This window comes from Dryobates pubescens, chromosome 2 (assembly GCF_014839835.1).
Source record: "Dryobates pubescens isolate bDryPub1 chromosome 2, bDryPub1.pri, whole genome shotgun sequence".
Lineage (NCBI taxonomy): Eukaryota > Metazoa > Chordata > Aves > Piciformes > Picidae > Dryobates > Dryobates pubescens.
The window spans coordinates 570,267-589,179 of NC_071613.1; the positions used below are offsets into that span (position 1 = coordinate 570,267).

The 18,913-nt window shown below is 42.6% G+C and overlaps 1 protein-coding gene across 1 annotated transcript in view; it reads right to left on the reverse strand.

Annotated features, from left to right (window-relative positions):
- Positions 1-18,913, reverse strand: part of EML4 (EMAP like 4) — a 109,728-nt gene that overhangs the window by 32,158 nt on the left and 58,657 nt on the right. The window contains exons 8-12 of the mRNA XM_009896594.2: positions 16,877-17,000; positions 12,489-12,638; positions 10,149-10,218; positions 8,676-8,786; positions 4,022-4,117 (exon numbers count right to left, since the gene is read on the reverse strand). Coding sequence (XP_009894896.1) covers positions 4,022-4,117; positions 8,676-8,786; positions 10,149-10,218; positions 12,489-12,638; positions 16,877-17,000 — 551 coding nt within the window. The remainder of the gene's footprint in view (positions 1-4,021; positions 4,118-8,675; positions 8,787-10,148; positions 10,219-12,488; positions 12,639-16,876; positions 17,001-18,913) is intronic.

Here is an 18,913-nt window from a genome sequence, read left to right on the forward strand (position 1 = left end):
TTCTTCCATTCTTTTCCAGTTAAACTTACATCAACCTGCAACTTCGTCAACTCTTTAGCTCCACCACTGACTTGTAGAATAGGCTTTAACCCTTGATAATTTGATGGTATCATGGTGCACTGAGCTCCTGTGTCAACCAAGGCCCTGTAGTTCTGAAATTTTGAAGTGCCAGGCCACTGGATGTAGACATCCCAATAGATTCTGTGATCTCCATTATCCCTTTCCTCTGGTGGGAGGCAGGGCTCCCCTAATTATAGGGATTATATCCACAAGTACAGTTGACACAGTGCCCAGTATTAGTGTCAGAATCACAGTTGTAGCAATTAGAGTTGTTCGAGGAAACTGAAGAAGTGACAGCTATGCTTCTGGTATTGTTACCTCAGGCTCTGCCACTCTGTAGCTCCCATAATCTCCTGAAAAGATCAGCAGTTGGTTGACCATCCCATCTGTTCATGTTCTCACCAAACTGGTCACGCAGAGTTATTCAAATACTCCCACATGATTGCCTCTGTTGTCTGTTTTGGTTAAACCTAGCTTGAAATGGCCTTCTTGGTGGACATCTTTTTCTGACAGCTGAAACCTGTATCCATCTGGAAGAGGAAGAATTAAGATCATCCCCTTTTGCCAGTTTGGATATGGAGATTTTTAATTCCTCTTTCATCTCTTTCATGCAATTCTTTATCTTTCCAGAGAGAGTTTCAATGGCTGAGCCCAAAGTAACACGTGTGAGACTATCCTCCAACTGCCTCATTTGGTTAGTAAAATGACCAACTTCACCATAATTTCTTGCCACAGTTCTGCTTGCCAGAATAGTAGCATAATTAGGAGGAGCAAGTTTAATGAGCTTCTTGGCAAGACCTGTTCCTGCAGGAATTTCATCTGGATTCAGGATACCATGATTTCCATAAATTACTCCTCTCACAGCAAACTCTCTCAAATGCTTGATTCCCTCATCTCTCGTGTTCCATTTCTGAGGATTCCATGGGAGGTAATTCCTGGATAGGTTATCTCATTAGGACAGCCAATAGGAATTGTGCCCAGAGAGAAACTTTACCAAGACAACTGCCTAAATGTTTATCAGTTCCGGAGTCCTTCCAGTGTTCCTACCTGAGCCACTGACTTGTCACCTACCACTAAAGCAGGAGCGCCTGTGTCAAAACATCCTCCCAACCAGCTCATTATTGGCTCAGTGTCTCCACTGATGTAATCTTTTCTTACATGCTTAATTTCCTGCCTGGGTGCATTAGCTGACTGTATGTCATCCTTATCATCATCATCATCCTCATCCTCATCTTCCTCATCCTGTTGTCCCCCTGTTGAAAGCCTCTGTAGGATCTCCTTGAGACGCACCTCCTGATCTCCTAGGACTCATACCCTCTCCAGCGTCTTCATCATCCACGGTAGCTTCACTAAGTTAGCTAGATCTTTAAGACAGACTTTCACTTCCTCATCACAATCACCTTGAGCAATATTCTTGGTTCAACTCCTGGTCTGCACTTGATGAGTCCCCTTTATTTTACATGGAGAGTTTGGACCTGGATCAGAAGGATCCTTATCATCAGGCTTGTCCAGAGTAACAACCACTTTTACTGGTGCTACTTTGAAAATTCACAGCGGGACCGCCAGAAGCAGAAGGGGCTTGCACATAAACAGCATCATCAGGCGCTCTTTGGGACCCTGCCATCGCTGCTGGACACACTTCCATTCCAGCTGCAGCAGGTGGAAGTCTCTCTGGCTTACTAATGGCGGCCACTGGTGAAGCCATCACCACAGCCATTACGGGTGCTGGCACAGATACCACCACCACTTGCGCAGGGACTATGGGTGAAACTCCTGGGACTGCCACTTTTACCGGCACAGCCAGGGTTGCAGCAGTCACTGGCACAGCTGCCTCCACTTGTGCAGGGCTAGCTGCCGCACAAGGGCTAGCGGCCACCCCCCACTGGTTCAGTGCCAGTCTGCCATGGTTCACTGTGGTTCCCATTAACTCCTGCTTGCCTGCTACTGCCTGTTGCTGCAGCTTCTCCTGTCTCTGTGTCTTACCTGCTATTGGAATCGCTTGAATTAGAGCCAGACCTCTTAAGTCTCCTCAGTTTAAAGACAGAACAATTAGCTGCATGTCTCTCTTGGAACAATGCCATTAACAGAGCTATTATTACCACCACAAATAGCAAATTTAGGCATAATGAACAGACTATTATAAGATTCAAACCACCAAGACAACTCTCAGTTACAGGAACACTAAATTCAAAAGACTCAGGAGGGACACTCACAGTTGCATTGCCATATCCCCTAAAACCAACAAATCCAAGGCAGCAGTCACCAAACCTCTGTAACTTGTATTTAAACCAAAGGAACAGCTTATATACTATGTACCTGCCAAGTTGGTCAATTAGTGCAGAAACAAACCATGTATAAAGCACCACACTTAAGACAGAATATAACAAATGCCACATAACCCAAACCACCTTCATTTTGGCTTCCCTGATCTGAGCAGGAATTAACCAATCAAGCAATGTCCCTTGTTGAATAGGTACCAATTAATTTTGTAACGTGGTGGGTTGGAAAGTGCCCCCCCAACATTAAATTTTGCCAGCCCAGCTCAGCTGGAAGCAAATGAAAGCTGTATTTACAAGCAAAACTACACTCTACAATGAAATGCAATGAATATGTACAAATATACAATATTTGCAATTAATAAACAGCACAGGAACCCCTCTGGTTAAAGACCAAGGGAAGCTACTAGCTTCTCCCTCTCTGCCTCCCCCTTACCCCCCTGTACAAAAAGGAGAAGAGAAAGGAACACAGAAACATTAGACTTAACCAAAACAATGCAGTCAAGGTCAAGCAGAAGCAAGTTAGTATCTCTCCCAGACGAAGAAGCAAGAAGAGGAAGAGAGTGTTTTGGTACCACTAGTTTTAGACCCTTAACTCTTCCAATGGGATTGTTTAGAATTATCATTATTTTCCTTTTTATGCCCAATAGTGATTTATTTACATTTCACTACTTTTCTGCTCAAGATCTGTGCAAAATATTTAAAGTCATAGCCTAAAACTACCACACCCTGCCAAACTGGTTTGAGTCAACTCTGAAACACCAAGGAACTCCCTGTAGAGAAAACAGTCAAAGCAGTATCAATAAAATGGAAACACAAGGCATATGTCAAATAGCTTCACAGTAAATATTGACAAGAGATGAAAACACTTACATAGAATTACATTAGAATTTGCAAAAGAGAATCTTATTGGTATCAATGAACATAAAGAAAATGAGTCAAACCAACCTGATTTTGTCTTAAATTGCAAGTTTGTAAACATACAGAGATTCATGCTTGTGAAGTACTCCACGGGCTGACTCATGATTAAAAAAGGGGCAACTTAAAAAAAAAAGTCAGTTCCACATCCACATAATATTTCCTTGCTTGATATTATAGAATGCAATGCAAGATGTCTCAAAATATGAACTCTGAAAGCAATTTTTGGATTGGGTGTTTCCAGTGAACCAGCTTCATGTGAACAGTGAGCACACCACCTCTGAACAGTGAGCACACCACCTCTGACTTACAAAAGATGCACTGTGGAGTCCAACACACAGACTGCAATCTACAAAATACTAATGAACTTCAAATAAGAGACACATCCTGAGAATCAATGTCTGGAACTCCAGTCAGGAGAAAATGAAAGTGAGGAATGTCTAAATATCTTTTGGGGTTTGGGCTGTTTGTTTTGGTGGTTTTTTTTAACAAGTACAGACTAAATGATCACTTCAGTTTCTTAAAGTTCCCAGGAGTTACTTTTTTCTAAATGAGCAAAATATTAGAGGATTACAGCATTTGGGTTGGCTCCTAAGGATGCACAAAATGTAATTATAAGCACTCAAATATTCAAACTCCTTTTTCTAAACAAGCCATCAGGATTACACAGTTGCACTATCCAAGTAATATCAAGTGTGTCTCAAACTACTGTCTTTATGGAAACAAAATCATTTGTATTTTGACACGTTCATTCATGCAATAATTACCTTTATTTCTGCTATTTTTGATTTCCTCTGCCAATCCCACACAGTGAGCATATGCTCATTGGAGTCATCAATTACACATAAATGAGTACCAGAATCCTAAAGAAAAAGAGAAAAAGAAATGCTGACAATGTACTGATACACCCCACTCGCAAACAGGGCAGGGCAGGAGTATTCTAAAAAAAATAAACGTAAGTCCACACATGAAAATTATGATGGATCTTTTAAAGCACTTCTAAGCTTGACATATCTGGTAGAATACATAGAATAGAATAGAATACATAGAATAAACCAGGTTGGAAGAGACCTTCAAGATCATCGCGTCCAACCCATCAACCAATCCAACACCACCCAAACAACTAACCCACGGCACCAAGCACCCCATCAAGTCTTCTCCTGAAAACCTCCAGTGATGGCGACTTCACCACCTCCCCAGGCAGCCCATTCCAATGGGCAATCACTCTTTCTGTATAGAACTTTTTCCTAACATCTAGCCTGAACCTCCCCTGGCGCAGCCTGAGACTGTGTCCTCTTGTTCTGGTACTGGCCGCCTGGGAGAAGAGACCAACATCCGTCTGTCTACAACCTCCCTTCAGGTAGTTGTAGAGAGCAATAAGGTCACCCCTGAGTCTCCTCTTCTCCAGGCTAAGCAACCCCAGCTCCCTCAGCCTCTCCTCATAGGGCTTATGTTCCAAACCCCTCACCAACTTTGTGGCCCTTCTCTGGACACCTTCCAGCAAGTCAACCTCCTTCCTAAACTAAGGGGCCCAGAACTGGACACAGAACTCGAGGTGCAGCCTAACCAGTGCAGTGTACAGGGGCAGAATGACCTCCCTGCTCCTGCTGGCCACACTGTTCCTGATGCAGGCCAGGATGCCATTGGCCCTCTTAGCTGCCTGGGCACACTGCAGGCTCATGTTCAGTCTACCGTTGACCAGCACCCCCAGGTCCCTCTCTGCCTGACTGCTCTCCAGCCACTCTGACCCCAGCCTGTAGCTCTGCATGGGGTTGTTGTGGCCAATGTGCAGAACCCGGCACTTGGATGTGTTTAATCTCATGCCGTTGGACTCTGCCCATCTGCCCAGCCTGTCGAGGTCCCTCTGCAGAGCCTCTCTACCCTTCAGCAGATCAACTCCTGCCCCCAGCTGGGTGTCGTCTGCAAATTTACTGATGATGGACTCGATGCCCTCGTCCAGATCATCAATAAAGATGTTAAAGAGCATGGGGCCCAGCACGGATCCCTGGGGCACACCACTGGTGCCTGGCTGCCAGCTGGCTGTGGCACCATTCACCACCACTCTCTGGGCTCGGCCCTCCAGCCAGTTCCTAACCCATCGCAGTGTGCTCCCATCCAAGCCATGGGCTGACAGCTTGGCCAGGAGTTTGCTGTGGGGAACGGTGTCAAAGGCCTTGCTGAGGTCCAGGCAGACTACATCCACAGCCTGCCCCACATCCACCAGGCAGTCACCTGATCATAGAAGGAGATCAGGTTGGTCAGGCAGGACCTGCCCTTCCTAAACCCATGGTAGTTTCCTTTTCTCTTAAAGGCAGACATAGATTTTTGTATAATCTCACAAAAAATAACCATGCTTCAAATAATATTCTAGAAAGGCTTGAAAAGTATCTTCCCAAGTCTTTCCCTTTTAGTCTGTGTCCTGGAAGAGGCATTAACAAACCAGCTAGACCTGTTTGGCCACTGGCCTCTCTCCTCCCTCCTCGTTGCAGGGTCCAGGTTGAGGAGCCAACAGGCCAGCGCTAAGGCTACCTGGGAGGTGGAAGCCAAGCCCTGTGCCTCATGTTTCTCGTATTTCAGGTAGCGTCTGACACTTGCAGTTGCCTACTCGAGGCAGCATGTGCAGTTTGCCCACCACGCAGCGTTTTGAACTGATTGGCTGGATTTGAATAGGTCATAGTATCATACTATCAGTCAGGGTTGGAAGGGACCACAAAGATCATCCAGTTCCGGTCCCCTGCAATGGGCAGGGACACCCCTCACTAGATCAGGCTGGCCAGGTCATCTGCCACTGGGGCATCCAGTTTCCAAAAAAGGAATTTGTAGGGGATGATTTGGGAGCCCACACCCTGTTCCTTAATGGACTGCCACATGCACCTGCATTGTGTTCCTGCCTTTAGGGCAATTAGTTCTATTGTTCTAGCAGCAGCCTGTTTGAGTCACAGAGCTCCACTACAGCAGCTTGCTCTCTGTCCTTTCCTCTGTTTTGGGATTTACCTTTTGGATTATCCCTGCCTCTTGGATTACGAATCACAGCTCCTGGGGTATTGCTTCATCCAGATAAGGTTTTGATGATTAGCAGCTGTGCGGTTCGTGAGTAACTTAAGCTGATGTATCTGGTTATTTCTACAGCGTATAGCCTGTTTACCTGTTGCTTAACTCTGTTGCGAAGCCAAGGAGTCCATCCTGTGACCCAAGCTGGCGTAACAGTTTGCTTTTGCGTTGTAAGATATTCCAGTTTGTTCCTCTGTATTCCAAGTTTCTAATTTTCCTAGACCGTTATTCTACTGTTATTAGCATCCTATCGTGTGTAATCAACCTGCCATCGACCAGGCAATATTTCAGGCTTATAAACTTGATCATAAACGATAACAATCTGCATTTGTGGTGGCATTGTTTGTAGTATCATGCACATAGCAAAGAGGTTTCTCCTTTTTTCTACTCTGCACATAATTTATTTTCCCTTGGGTCTCAGAGGACAGACAAATAGCTCCACTTCTTTTTCTTAACTGTCATATGGTGTACATGCAAGTTTACTTTACCAGGTTTTGCAAGCACATCTAATTTTTTTTTCCCTTATGGAGCATTAAGTACCAGAAGTTTCACCCTGTAGTTGGTAAAACTGCAGCAAAGTTACAATTTGCTGAATGTTAAGAGAGCAGAAAGACTGGCACCTATGCCATTAAATAGTTGAAACAGCTTATTTTGAATAACTTTACAACAAAATGCTTTATATAGCTTTATGAGATTAAAAGAGAAGGCAGGAATTCTTAGAACAAACCCATACTTATTCACAGTAACACATGCGTGCACCGAGAAGTTGTTTCAAGGACAAGTGTAGAAAGATTTGGAGGAGGCCTTATTTACTTAGAAGTCGATTCCTGCAGTTCAACTGCATTCTCTAACAAACTATGAAAATAGAGGTACCTGACATTTTATTCTCAAATACTATTATAGCAGTAAAATGCAAATATACATGTCAATTACTAAGTGGAAAGAAACCCTGAGGACAGCAAGGACAATATACATGGCTTTTGTGTAGATTAATGAAATTTTGTGGTAAAAACCAGTTTTGCACATTGATGAGTCTGTTGAGGAATCTGTCTAGTCAGGAACCATGAGATTGTAATAAGGTTTCAAAATCAGTTTCATCTGCAAATCAGAACTAGTAACAATGAAAATCTAGCCCTCAAAAATGCATTTTTCCCCTTTCTTTTGCTTTTAAAGTAATGAAATAAGTATTTATTCACCTTAAAAAAATGTATCTGAGTTCAAAACTTAGTGACAGGAATCACTGCACTCCTTTCACATTATTTGAATTCATGATACCCTATTTAAAAATAAATCAGTAAATAATAATAATAAAAAAATCTCCTATCTTAACTGAAAGACAAAGTGTTAAGCAATACTGCAGCAAGAGAGCATCAGCATCTTTGTTTTTAATGAGTGAGTGGCATTGCTCAGTCTCCATCCTTGGGGATCCGTAGAACCCAGTTGGACACAACCCTGAGCAGTCTGCTCTGGCTGAGCCTGCTGTGAACAGCGCGTGAGGTGACCTCCAGACCTTCCTCCTCACCTCAGCTGTCCTGTCAATCTCTATTAGCAAAATACAGCAGACACTCTGTTTCTTCGTTTTTCATATGTGTTAACTCTCCTCACTGGGATGCAACAATTACAGCCTGGGTTTTCAGGAGGTTTTGCTTTGGCAAAAAAAAAAAAGGTAGCTTAAAGATTACACCATGGAGTTTACAAAAACAAATAATCACATGGGCAGTTTTGAAATGAAAACTGTATCAGGGACAAGTAGCACATCTCCATTTGCTACTGATTTTTACTGCTAAATTCTGTGGGCCCCATAACAAGACTTTTTTTCCTTCCCCTATGTAAAAGCAGATTCACAAATTGAACAAACTATTCCTCAGGAAAAATAGCACATGACACATTTTGTTACTTGGCTTGCTGTTGGTCTATGGGTTTTTTGCTTGGTTGGTTTTTGGGTTTGTTTTGTGGGATTTTTTAAATTTCCTATTGCTGGATAAAAACTTACTCCAGTTGTGCAAGCAGAAAAAGTATCCTTCTATGAGAACTCACTAAAATTTACCTTCATGAACCTCACTAATAAACCTGTTTTTAACATCTAAATGAAAAAAAACCCTAAGCTCCACAAACAACCAAACCACCAAACCAAGCAGGTTTCATCACTCTGCTAGTTTGTGACCACAACTTTCCACGTGCTATTTCCTGTTTCTCCAGCTAGCTCAATATCAGCTGGCTTTATGAAGTATACATTAACTTCACTGACACACTTTCAATACCAAAACAGATCAGCCAGACAACCACATACAAAGTCTTCAGAGATTTCCTTCACATTTACACAGGGTTGGATAAATTATTCACCACACCAAGCAATCGTGGTCATCTTACCGCTTTTGAAAAGTCCAAACACCCCACTCCACGCTCGAAAGTCCCAAGGCCAATAACCTGCAGTGTCACCAGGCTCACCGAGTCCCATACTCTAACATGGGGCTGCAGAGGCTGCATGAAAAATGCAATGGGAATCAACAGTGAAAGCATTATATGCAGGTGTCAAGTCTTGGTAAGCACATGCTACCTGAATTACAAACTGCAGACTTAAATGCAGGATGATCTCTGCTATTAATGCTTCTAGATGCATCTTGAAGCTCTGTCCTGGTGAGACTCAAGACAATCTTATGCCTGGGTTACAGGCAGTGCCCCACCAGGGCAGGAAATTAAGTATGGTGGCATTTGGTAGCTGTAAAATTAAATCTTGGTCTAATTTAAGATTGAACAAATAATAGAAGAGTCATCTTGCATTTCAGACCCCAGACCTAGAAACCTTAAGCAACAACTGAAAATAATGATCAGTTCTTGGGGATTTTATATATACAGTAGGGAAAAATAAAATAAAAAATCCTGTTGCAGTTTTCTAACCATCACCAGCAACTCAATGAAAATGTCCATGGCTATATTTCACACAAGTACTATCCCAAGCAGTTTAGCCTCATAAATGTGAAACAATAACAAATAAAGTGGGAGGGACTTAAGTTGTCTTAAGGACAACATTCACCATAGAAAGTGACAACGAAAAATTCCACTGATGGAAAAACAACTAACCAGCCCTAGTGGAACAGTTGGTGAATGTTCAGTGGAAATCATAATAACAGCTGCACAAAAAACTCCACATCAGTTTCTTATAAAAAATCTAAGAAATTAAGTTGAGCATATAAATAAGGCTTAGGTTTAATGTGTTCCTACACCTGGCAGTGTCTCTTGTCTTTTTGCTGCTTCTTTTTTCTCTGTAAGTCCATGAAGATAACCCAATTATTCAAGAACCAGGGACAAGAACATTGAAACACTTGCTCTCAAATAAGCAATTTGCAGGAAATCTTGACACACCTTCTATGAATGCTCAAAGCTGGTTCTTTTTTTGTGAAACTTTAAGACTGACCCACAGAACTAGGACTTGTTCTCAGGGAGAAGACTTATTGCAAGAAATACAACAGAAATTATGTGGCCTTATAAATCACTTGAAAGTTTGACATTTACTTGCAGAATTGAAATGGAGTCACTTATGTCACAGACAGGACTATATAAGCTTCTGCTCTTCTGCTTTTTGATGTATGGCCGAATGCTTAGGTGTTACTGGTTTTTGATAGATATAGGCTGCTACCATAGAAACAGCAAAATATCTCAGTGAATGTAGTGCTTAAAACTGCACACAGAAGGTGAGGATGAGATTGAAAAACAAAAACCAAAAACACTAAAACCAAAGCAACAAGCCCACCACAAAACCCACCAAAACACCCCAACAAACCCAGAAGACGTTTGCCTGGTTTTCAGAGCAAGATACTACTGCTCAACAGCTATGTTACTTACCCTTCCATCTTTATCCACTCCAGCTAACTGTCCTGTTGCAATTCTAATTTTGTCTGGATGAACTGCAAGACTAAGACAGACAGAAATATGACTTGCTTTTGCTGTCATGGGTCTTCACAAGGGAGAGGTTTATGTAACTATTTTTTTTCCCTTTCTCACAGAAGCCCATGAAGACACTTATGATCCTAAAGACCACTTTCAATGAGACAGCATCAATGTTTGTCACTGATTTATTTGCACACTGTACTGATGGGTCGATCAGGTTCTTGCAATGGCTGCGGGCACACGACCTGGAGTGCCACAAGAGCCACCTCCACATGTGCTCTGACAAAGGCTTGAACTGTATTGGGAGTAGACTATTACAAAATCTCAGAACATTAGGGTTTGGAAGGGACCTCGAAAGATCACCTAGTCCAAGCCCCCTGCCAGAGCAGGATCACCTTGAGCAGGTCACGCAGGAACACATCCAGGCAGGTTTTGAACATCTCCAGAGAAGGAGACTTCACCATCTCTCTGGGCAGCCCATTCCAGGGCTCTCTCACCCTCACAATAAGAAAGTTTTTTCTCGTGTTTAGGCAGAACTTCCTATGGTCCCGCTTGCACCTATTACCCCTTGTCCTATCACTGGACATCAAACAGAGCCTTGGTCCATCCTCCCAACACTCATTCTTCACATCTTTATAAACATGGATGAGGTCACCTCTCAGTCTCCTCCAAGCTAAAAAGACCCAGCTCCCTCAGCCTTTCCTCATAAGGGAGATGTTCACTGGACTCTTTCAAGCAGATCCCTGTCCTCCTTGAACTGAGGGACCCAGAATTAGACAAAATATTCCAGATGCAGCCTCACTAAGGCAGAGCAGAGGGGGAGGAGAACCTCTCTCAGCCTAGTAACCATACACCTTCTAATACACCACAGGATGCCATTGGCCTTTTGGGCTACAAGGGCACATTGATGGCTTATGGTCATCCTTCTGTCCACCAGGACTCCCATCCCAGGTCCCTCTCCTCTGTGCTGCTCTCCTAACAGATCAGCCCCCAACTTCAACTGGTACATGGGGATGTTCTTTTCCAGATGCAAGACTCCACGCTTGCCCTTGTTCTGTTCTGTTACATTTCTCCCTGCCTGACTCTCCAGCCTGTCTAGGTCCTGCTGAATGGAAGCCCAGCCCTCTGGTGTGTCAGCCACTCCACCCAGTTTTGTGTCACTGTTTAATGATGAACTTCCTAAACACTATTTATAAACACTACAGCATATTATATGCCTAAACCTACAGACAGCATGAAGCTGGAAGCAAAACAAAAAAAACAGCTGAAAGGTTGTCCGAGGGCTTATGCGCCCAGGAGTCAGAGATTACTGCCACTTGAAACAAGTGACTGATGTGACTGTACACATGAAGTAGTGTACTAGTCGAGTAAGGGAATTAAAAATAATAAATCTGCTTTTGCTCATTACACTTTGCCTTGGAGCTGATGTGAATAGACAGATTTTCACATCCTCTTATACATTTTGTTTTCTTTCTCTGTATAACTACAAAGGTGAAGAAAGCCATTGAAACAGGAAGTGGTGAGCAGGGGAGGCATGAAGAGGTCAGAATGATGGACACCAAAACCATTTACAATTCAGTCCAGGTGTTTGAAAGAAATTGAAGAACACAAGACTGACAGCATTCCTTCCACAGGATGCAATTACAGTTACCAAAGCACAGCTAGGAAAAAAGATGATTAGATGGCAACCCTTTTCCATTCAGGTAGAGTAGGGAGCTTGTGTCACCATTACATTACGTACACTACTCTTCAGACTAACATCGTACAGTCAACAACTGCCTTTGCACCCACAATGATGCGGGCTTCAGCTTCCCTGCTTGTCTGTTTTGTTTTGCAAACATCCTTCTGATTTCCCAGACAGCCTTAATATTTGGATGGGGCATCTATTAAAAAAAAAAAATTACAAAATTATTGCTCAGTTTTCCATTTGATTTTCTAATTGTTCTTTAAGGCTACATCTTTGCCACAGTGCTTGTAAATCACTGATTTAAGCTGAGCATTTTTAGTTTCTGGGCCATCTATTACGAAGAATTTACACTAAGATCTCTTCTTTAATCTCTTTGATTGTCTACATATTCTGTTGCTTTACATTTAAAACAGAATTCCTAAGCTAGCATGGAGTGCCTAATACTATTTGTGCAATGTTTACCACAGTGAATCTACTGAGACTGATGAAACAGAAAATGATTACAGTTATGATGACAGTAATGAGCTCGTACATACAGTAGGAGAGAACACAAAAATACATTTCTGCATTATTACACACATACTTACATGCAAGTGTCACATACTAACCATTTAACACAGTCTGTATGACCCAGGTAGTGCCGCTGAGTTTTCTCCTCATAGTTGAACAGTACCACCACTGACGCTATGAAATAGACAATTTCTCCAGTAGGAAGGAGGTAAACATTGGCTCGACAGTCTCTTCCACGATACCCATATCTATACATATGTATTTTTTCAAGTCAAGGTTTTCATAATCACTGTATATAAAAACCACAACTCCCACCCCCTCACCTAAAGTATTCCTGGGGGAACTCTCACATGTCATGAAATGTCCTTTACCTTTTTCCTCTGGAACTGCAGCACAGTCTCAGTAGCACCGTTGAAAAAAAACCAAACCAAACCCAGCCCCATACAATTGGACTTCATGAAACTCTTGAGAAGTGATGCTCATTGATGTTAAAAATAAAATATATCAGGCACACATTGAAGTTACTTACAAAACAGCAGGGCTCACTGTCCTGATGTGGCATTTTTCACAGCAGCAGAGCTGTGCATCTGCACTCTAGCCATCAGAGTTTTACTTGCATTTGGCCTTTTCAAAGAAGTGTGTGAAAAGTCTTAATACCCTTCAGAAAAGGGCAAGCTTCTGTACAGCAGCTGCCAAGTTCAGGAAATATTTCTTTAGATTGTTCTGGAGTATTTTTAAACCAAACCAAACTCAAAAGGAACTGACACTGAAAAATATTCTATCCACATCTACCCAAAATATGTAAAAGGGATGATTTTTGTAAGAAACAATCATGACTGCTAGTGACATTCAGAAGTCTCACACACTGCAAAGCAGGCTTGTTTAGCACTAATCAAGCATTATTAGGACTCATTATTTTTTTGAAACAGGTGCAACTTTTCTTCATCTAGACTACTAATGTGGCTGCCTGCTTGTAGTTCATCTCCCAGGGTCACTAGGTACAATTCACACCATACTTGAACAGTAGCTCTGTAGCCTCAAAAAATGTAACTTTTCAGAGAGCTCTCCAGTGCCAACTAATACACCTGCAACAGCAAGGAAAGGGAAATACATTCAGCAACTTTCTCTAAGGGATCCCAGTCTCAGGTCCTGGTTAATCATCTAAATAAAAGGAAGTCAAAGACCCACATGAATAATGTTGGATGGATGAAGCTGGCCCGCTCTCACAAACAAAGGCATGTGAAGTAGTCCAAGTTTGGGAGGATCTACTGGCATCAACTGTGATGTCTGTTACAGAATTGTCAAATAGAGCCTGGCCCCTGCTCTTCTTGGAAAAGGGCTAGCTTCCTACCAAAAACACCACCAAACCCCTTCTAAAACCACCTCCTGCCACCCAAAATTCACCTCCACACTACCTTTCTTATTTTGTGGTCACACCAAACTGCAAGAACACTTCCAAAATTCAACATGATGTGGCCAAACAATGATTCAAAGAGTTACACTGCATTCAGTTGTCAGCTAAATCTCTAGTTAAAAAAATAAATGAAAAAATTCATTCTTGCTGTCTTCCATCTATTATAGAGAAACACAAAGCCCCCTCTAAAGCAGAGATTATTTGGTGTCTTGCAGAGTAAAAAAAGTATCAAGAGAAATGCTGATACAACACAATAATGAGGGCAGGTAAAAAACCAAACCAAACAGTAACCCCCCATCCCTTGATACCTCTGCTTCTCTTCCATCACTATTTGCTTTCCCACTAAATTTTCCTTTCTTCTTCTTTTAAACACTGATGAAACAAAAAGAAACTCCAGAATGGCCTTTCACTAAAAAAAACCAACCCAAACCAAAACCAAAACCACACCACTGAACCTTCAAAAAAGATGGGCTACAAACCAATGAAAATATTTTTTCTACCCTGAAGCACAGAGAATGCTATCATAAATACCTTCTCAGAGGAGAAAGGCAGATCTTGTCAGTCTGCTGTATACAATAGGGAGTGTATTGATAAGGACTTAGTCAGATTGACATCTCTGAACATTCATCCTAGAAAGCATGCCTTTCTGTAGCAGGGCTACCATGCAAAGCTAAGGCTAGATATTTTGGCACCCACCACTTTGTTCTTGCATTCAAGAGGCTGCATAAACATTTGCATTTTCTCAGTCCATTGCTTTCCTTTACTCCCCCTACATAACGAAGTACCAAAGAGGAGCTCCACATCCTGGGAGTGTTTTTTTAGGAGCATTTAAAGAAACTATTTGTTTTGTGGGGGAATTTTTTTGCTTTATTCATTCTCCATCCCAGGTTACCTTACAAGAAAACTAGAGGAGTTGTTGCCCCACAGCAGTTCTTTCCTTCTTCACATGCTCAGAAGAAAGCAGCAGATACAGTAATTTTCTACAGACAAAGGGGTGACACAACTTTGACTCTTAATTTCCACCAACTTTCAGTATCAATCTTTCAATGAGACTGATGCTTCAACCAGAGAATTTCAAAGATATGCATCTTCATATTGAGAAAGTTTCTCACCAACCACAAAGACTGTTTTGTTTTGCCACATTTGATATACAAACAAAAAAGCTCAAAGATTGAACACTTCAACACTCACCTGACGTTTCTGTTGCAAAACACTGTCATTACTAAAACATTCTGTGAGCTCATGTCCCCAGGTCTTTGTAACAGTGTACAGGTTTCAGTTTGCCATAATTTTTGAAAGTATTGGCTGGCTGGCAGATATTTTTCCTGCTTGATAAGACATTCTGCTGCTCTATTTTCCTGTCTCCAAAACTAAAAACCAATTCTGTGCAACTTCATAGAGATCAATGTTAAGTCTTCATAAATTTTACTACCTTTTCCTCATTGCTTTCTTCACCCTTGCATTCAAGAGATACCCTACACTCATAAATATACCGATTTAAGATGACATTTCCTTGAACAGATTCCAAAAACATGGGCACAGTCTGTTTAGACTTGATTTATATCACTTTAATTAGCCCTCAGCAGGAAACTGCTTTAACCTGAATTGAAGATCCTTGGATATTACATAAGTGTGTCCTCACTGGGATTTGCACCTACTTAACTGAGGGTGAGATTTCATGATCAGTTTTCATCAGGCCAAACTGATCATTGCTGCTGAAACAGTAAGATCTGATCTTTCTCCAGTATGCCACAGTTCTAGCCCTTGCACATTTGTGGGGAAAAGCAAATCAACGAGCTGATGCTGCTGAGTTATCTCTCAAAACCCCATGACATTTCAGCCAGGTCAGTGACTGACCCCATTCACACCACAGCCATTTAAGTGCCAGCATCATCATCCAAGAGCTGTGACAGTACAACAGCTGGGCAACACAGCTCCGCAAAGCGTGAAGAAAAGCTGTTTTCCTTCCAGTCAGACTTTTAATCCAAAACTATCCTCCTCCACAGGCTAAACTTCCACAATTTCACTGATAATTTAGAGGACATGAGCTGCTTTTCATAACCAAGTACCCAATATTACCTGTTTCAAAAGTCTACTCATTAATACAGAAAAAATAACAAAGACACCTTCTTTCTTAAAGTGAATAACAAGGGATGGTTTAAAAGACATGTATGCCTAGTCTCTAACAGAGATGTATAGGCAGCCTCTGTCTGTACATATCCTGACATGTGACAATGCATTATCAACATTCCTAAAAACATTCCTGCTTTAAGCAACATCAGAAGGATCAAACATGAGATTATTACACCAATTCAAGTGCTGCCTAGACATGTTGTTTTACTGAAGTACTAAAACTTATACAATCACAACTTACTGGAAGAATCTGCAGAGATGGGGGGTGGGTGGCAGGAGTGTGTGTATAACAGGAAGACCCAAATATGTCTCTTACAATGAGCTTAATGTCTGATCTACTGTATGTGTAAAACTATTGTCAGCCACAAACCAACTCCATTCTTCAAATGATTAATTTATTTAGTGCATTTATTGCAAACCAGCTTCTAAGAAATTAACCCCTTCAGTTTGGAGATGAAACAGAGAAGCAGTGCAAAGGACAGTTGCTTCTCCAACCCTCACTCTGCAAGGACAATGAGAAATTCTAGATCTTCCATAACTCTAGAACATCCTAAAGTGAACAGAGACTGAAACCTTAGCAACATTGATGAATGCAAGGCCTGCATTAATACAGTGGAAGGAAAAGAGGAACACTTTTTTAACTCTGTGTGTCTCCAAAGACACTTTCTTTCATGCTGAAAAACAGTGCAATTAGTTTGAACAGTAAAACAAAGTACACTTTTCTCTGCCTAGGTATTTTGCAGCTTAAAGGTGTACTATACAGTCGTTACAAACCATTTCAGTTGTCCTAGTACACTGAACTTCCTCCTATTCCAAGTACTTTTTATATCTGGAAAGACACCAAACCAGCTTTTAAAGGGGGGGTGGTGGTGGGGTGGTGGGGAGAGGCAAGATAAGACAAAAAAGGGAACAGAAAGTAGTTACTGATATCAAGGATACACCCACTCCAGTTTTAGCTTTTCAGGAGGCAGTTCTGTCCTAATATCATCATAGTTTTCTATATCGGAAGGAATGAACATTGTGATTGGTCGACCTCGCATGAACATCTTGATATATTCTCCCTCTGTTGAAACAAAACAGTGTATTAATCATGTGACAAGTTCACACAAGAACTAAGCACAAAAGAAATCAGTAATAAGCACAAAGATGCAAGTAACACTTGTGATTATTTCTGAAAGGTGAGTTGTAATTTCTTGGAACAGAACACTGCAGCGTACACACACACACGGACACAGGGTGTTAGTGGAGTTTGTGACAGAGCAGACTGAATGTGTAACAGTTTAAACATGCACATTAAATTGCAAAGCAAATTTTCAGAGGATAAATCAGAGGATATAAAGTACATTAGGTTGAAGAGGGCCTCGGGAAGCCTTTAACTCCAACCTCTGGCTCCAAGTAGGCTCAGCCATTAAGTCAGACTAGGTTGCTTAAGGTTTTGCCTACTCATCTTGAAAACCTCCAAGGATGGAGATAGCACCTCTCTTGCCACCTGGCTGTCTCTTAGCACCCTTAGGGTTCTTCCAGCAGAGCTGCTCCCTGCAGCCCCTGTCCCCAGCCTGTATCCCTGCCAAGGATACAAAGGCTCCTTCTTTCAGGTGCAGGACTTCACATCTGTCATAGCTGAATATTGTGAGGTTCCTGCAAGCCCATCCCTTCAACCTGCCCTGGTACCCTTTCTTGGCAGCTCTACCCTCCAGCACACCAACTGGGCCCCCTGGTCTGCTGTCCTCTGCAAACATTGAGTGTACTGTATTGCCTTCTCTGTGTCATTGCTAAAGATGTTAAACCAGACAGGTCTAGGACAGACCCCTGCAGACGCTACTTGTTACCTACTGGCCACCAGCTAGAGTATGAGGGGTTAAGCACAACCCTCTGTGGCCAACCATCCAACTAGTTCTTTTACCCACTTAGCTGCTCACCTATGCAAACAGAATCACAGACTCACAGAATCAACCAGGTTGGAAAAGACCTCAGAGATCATCAAGTTCAACCTGTTACCTAACACCTCCTGACAACTAAACCATGGCTGGAAGTGCCACGTCCAACCCCCTCCTGCACACCTCCAGGGATGGCGACTCCACCACCTCCCTGGGCAGCACATTCCAGTGGCTAACTACTTATTCTGTGAAGAACTTCTTCCTAACCTCCAGCTTGAGACTGTGTCCTCTTGTTCAGTATTTGGGTTGGCTCTTAGAGATGCATAAAATGTAATTATAAACACTCAAATATTCAAACTCCTTTTGTACACAAGCCATCAGGATTACACAGTTGCTCTATCCAAGTATCACAGAATCACCAAAGTTGGAAGAGACCTCAAAGATCACCAAGTCCAACCTGTCACCACAGACCTCATGACTAAACCATGGCACCAAGTGCCACATCCAATCCCCTCTTGAACACCTCCAGGGATGGTGACTCCACCACCACCTCCCTGAGCAGCACATTCCAATGGCTAACAACTCTCTCAGTGAAGAACTTTCTCCTCACCTCCAGCCTAAACCTCCCCTGGCACAGCTCGAGACTGTGTTCTCTTGTTCTGGTGCTGGTTGCCTGGGAGAAGAGTCCAAACCCCATCTGGCTACAACCTCCCTTCAGGGAGTTGTAGAGAGCAATAAAGTCTCCCCTGAGCCTCCTCTTCTCCAGGCCAAGCAACCCCAGCTCCCTCAGCCTCTCCTCACAGGGCTGTGCTCCAGACCCCTCCCCAGCCTTGTTGCCCTTCTTTGGACATGTTCAAGTGTCTCAATGTCCTTCTTAAATGCAGGGGCCCAGAACTGGACACAGGACTCAAGGTGTGGCCTAACCAGTGCTGAGGACAGGGCAGGAGGACTTCCCTGCTCCAGCTGGCCACACTATTTCTGATGCAGGCCAGGATGCCATTGGCCTTCTTGGTCACTCCTGCACACTGCTGGCTCATGTTGACCTGCTGTCAACCAGCACCCCCAGGTCCCTTTCTGCCTGGCTGCTCTCCAGCCACTC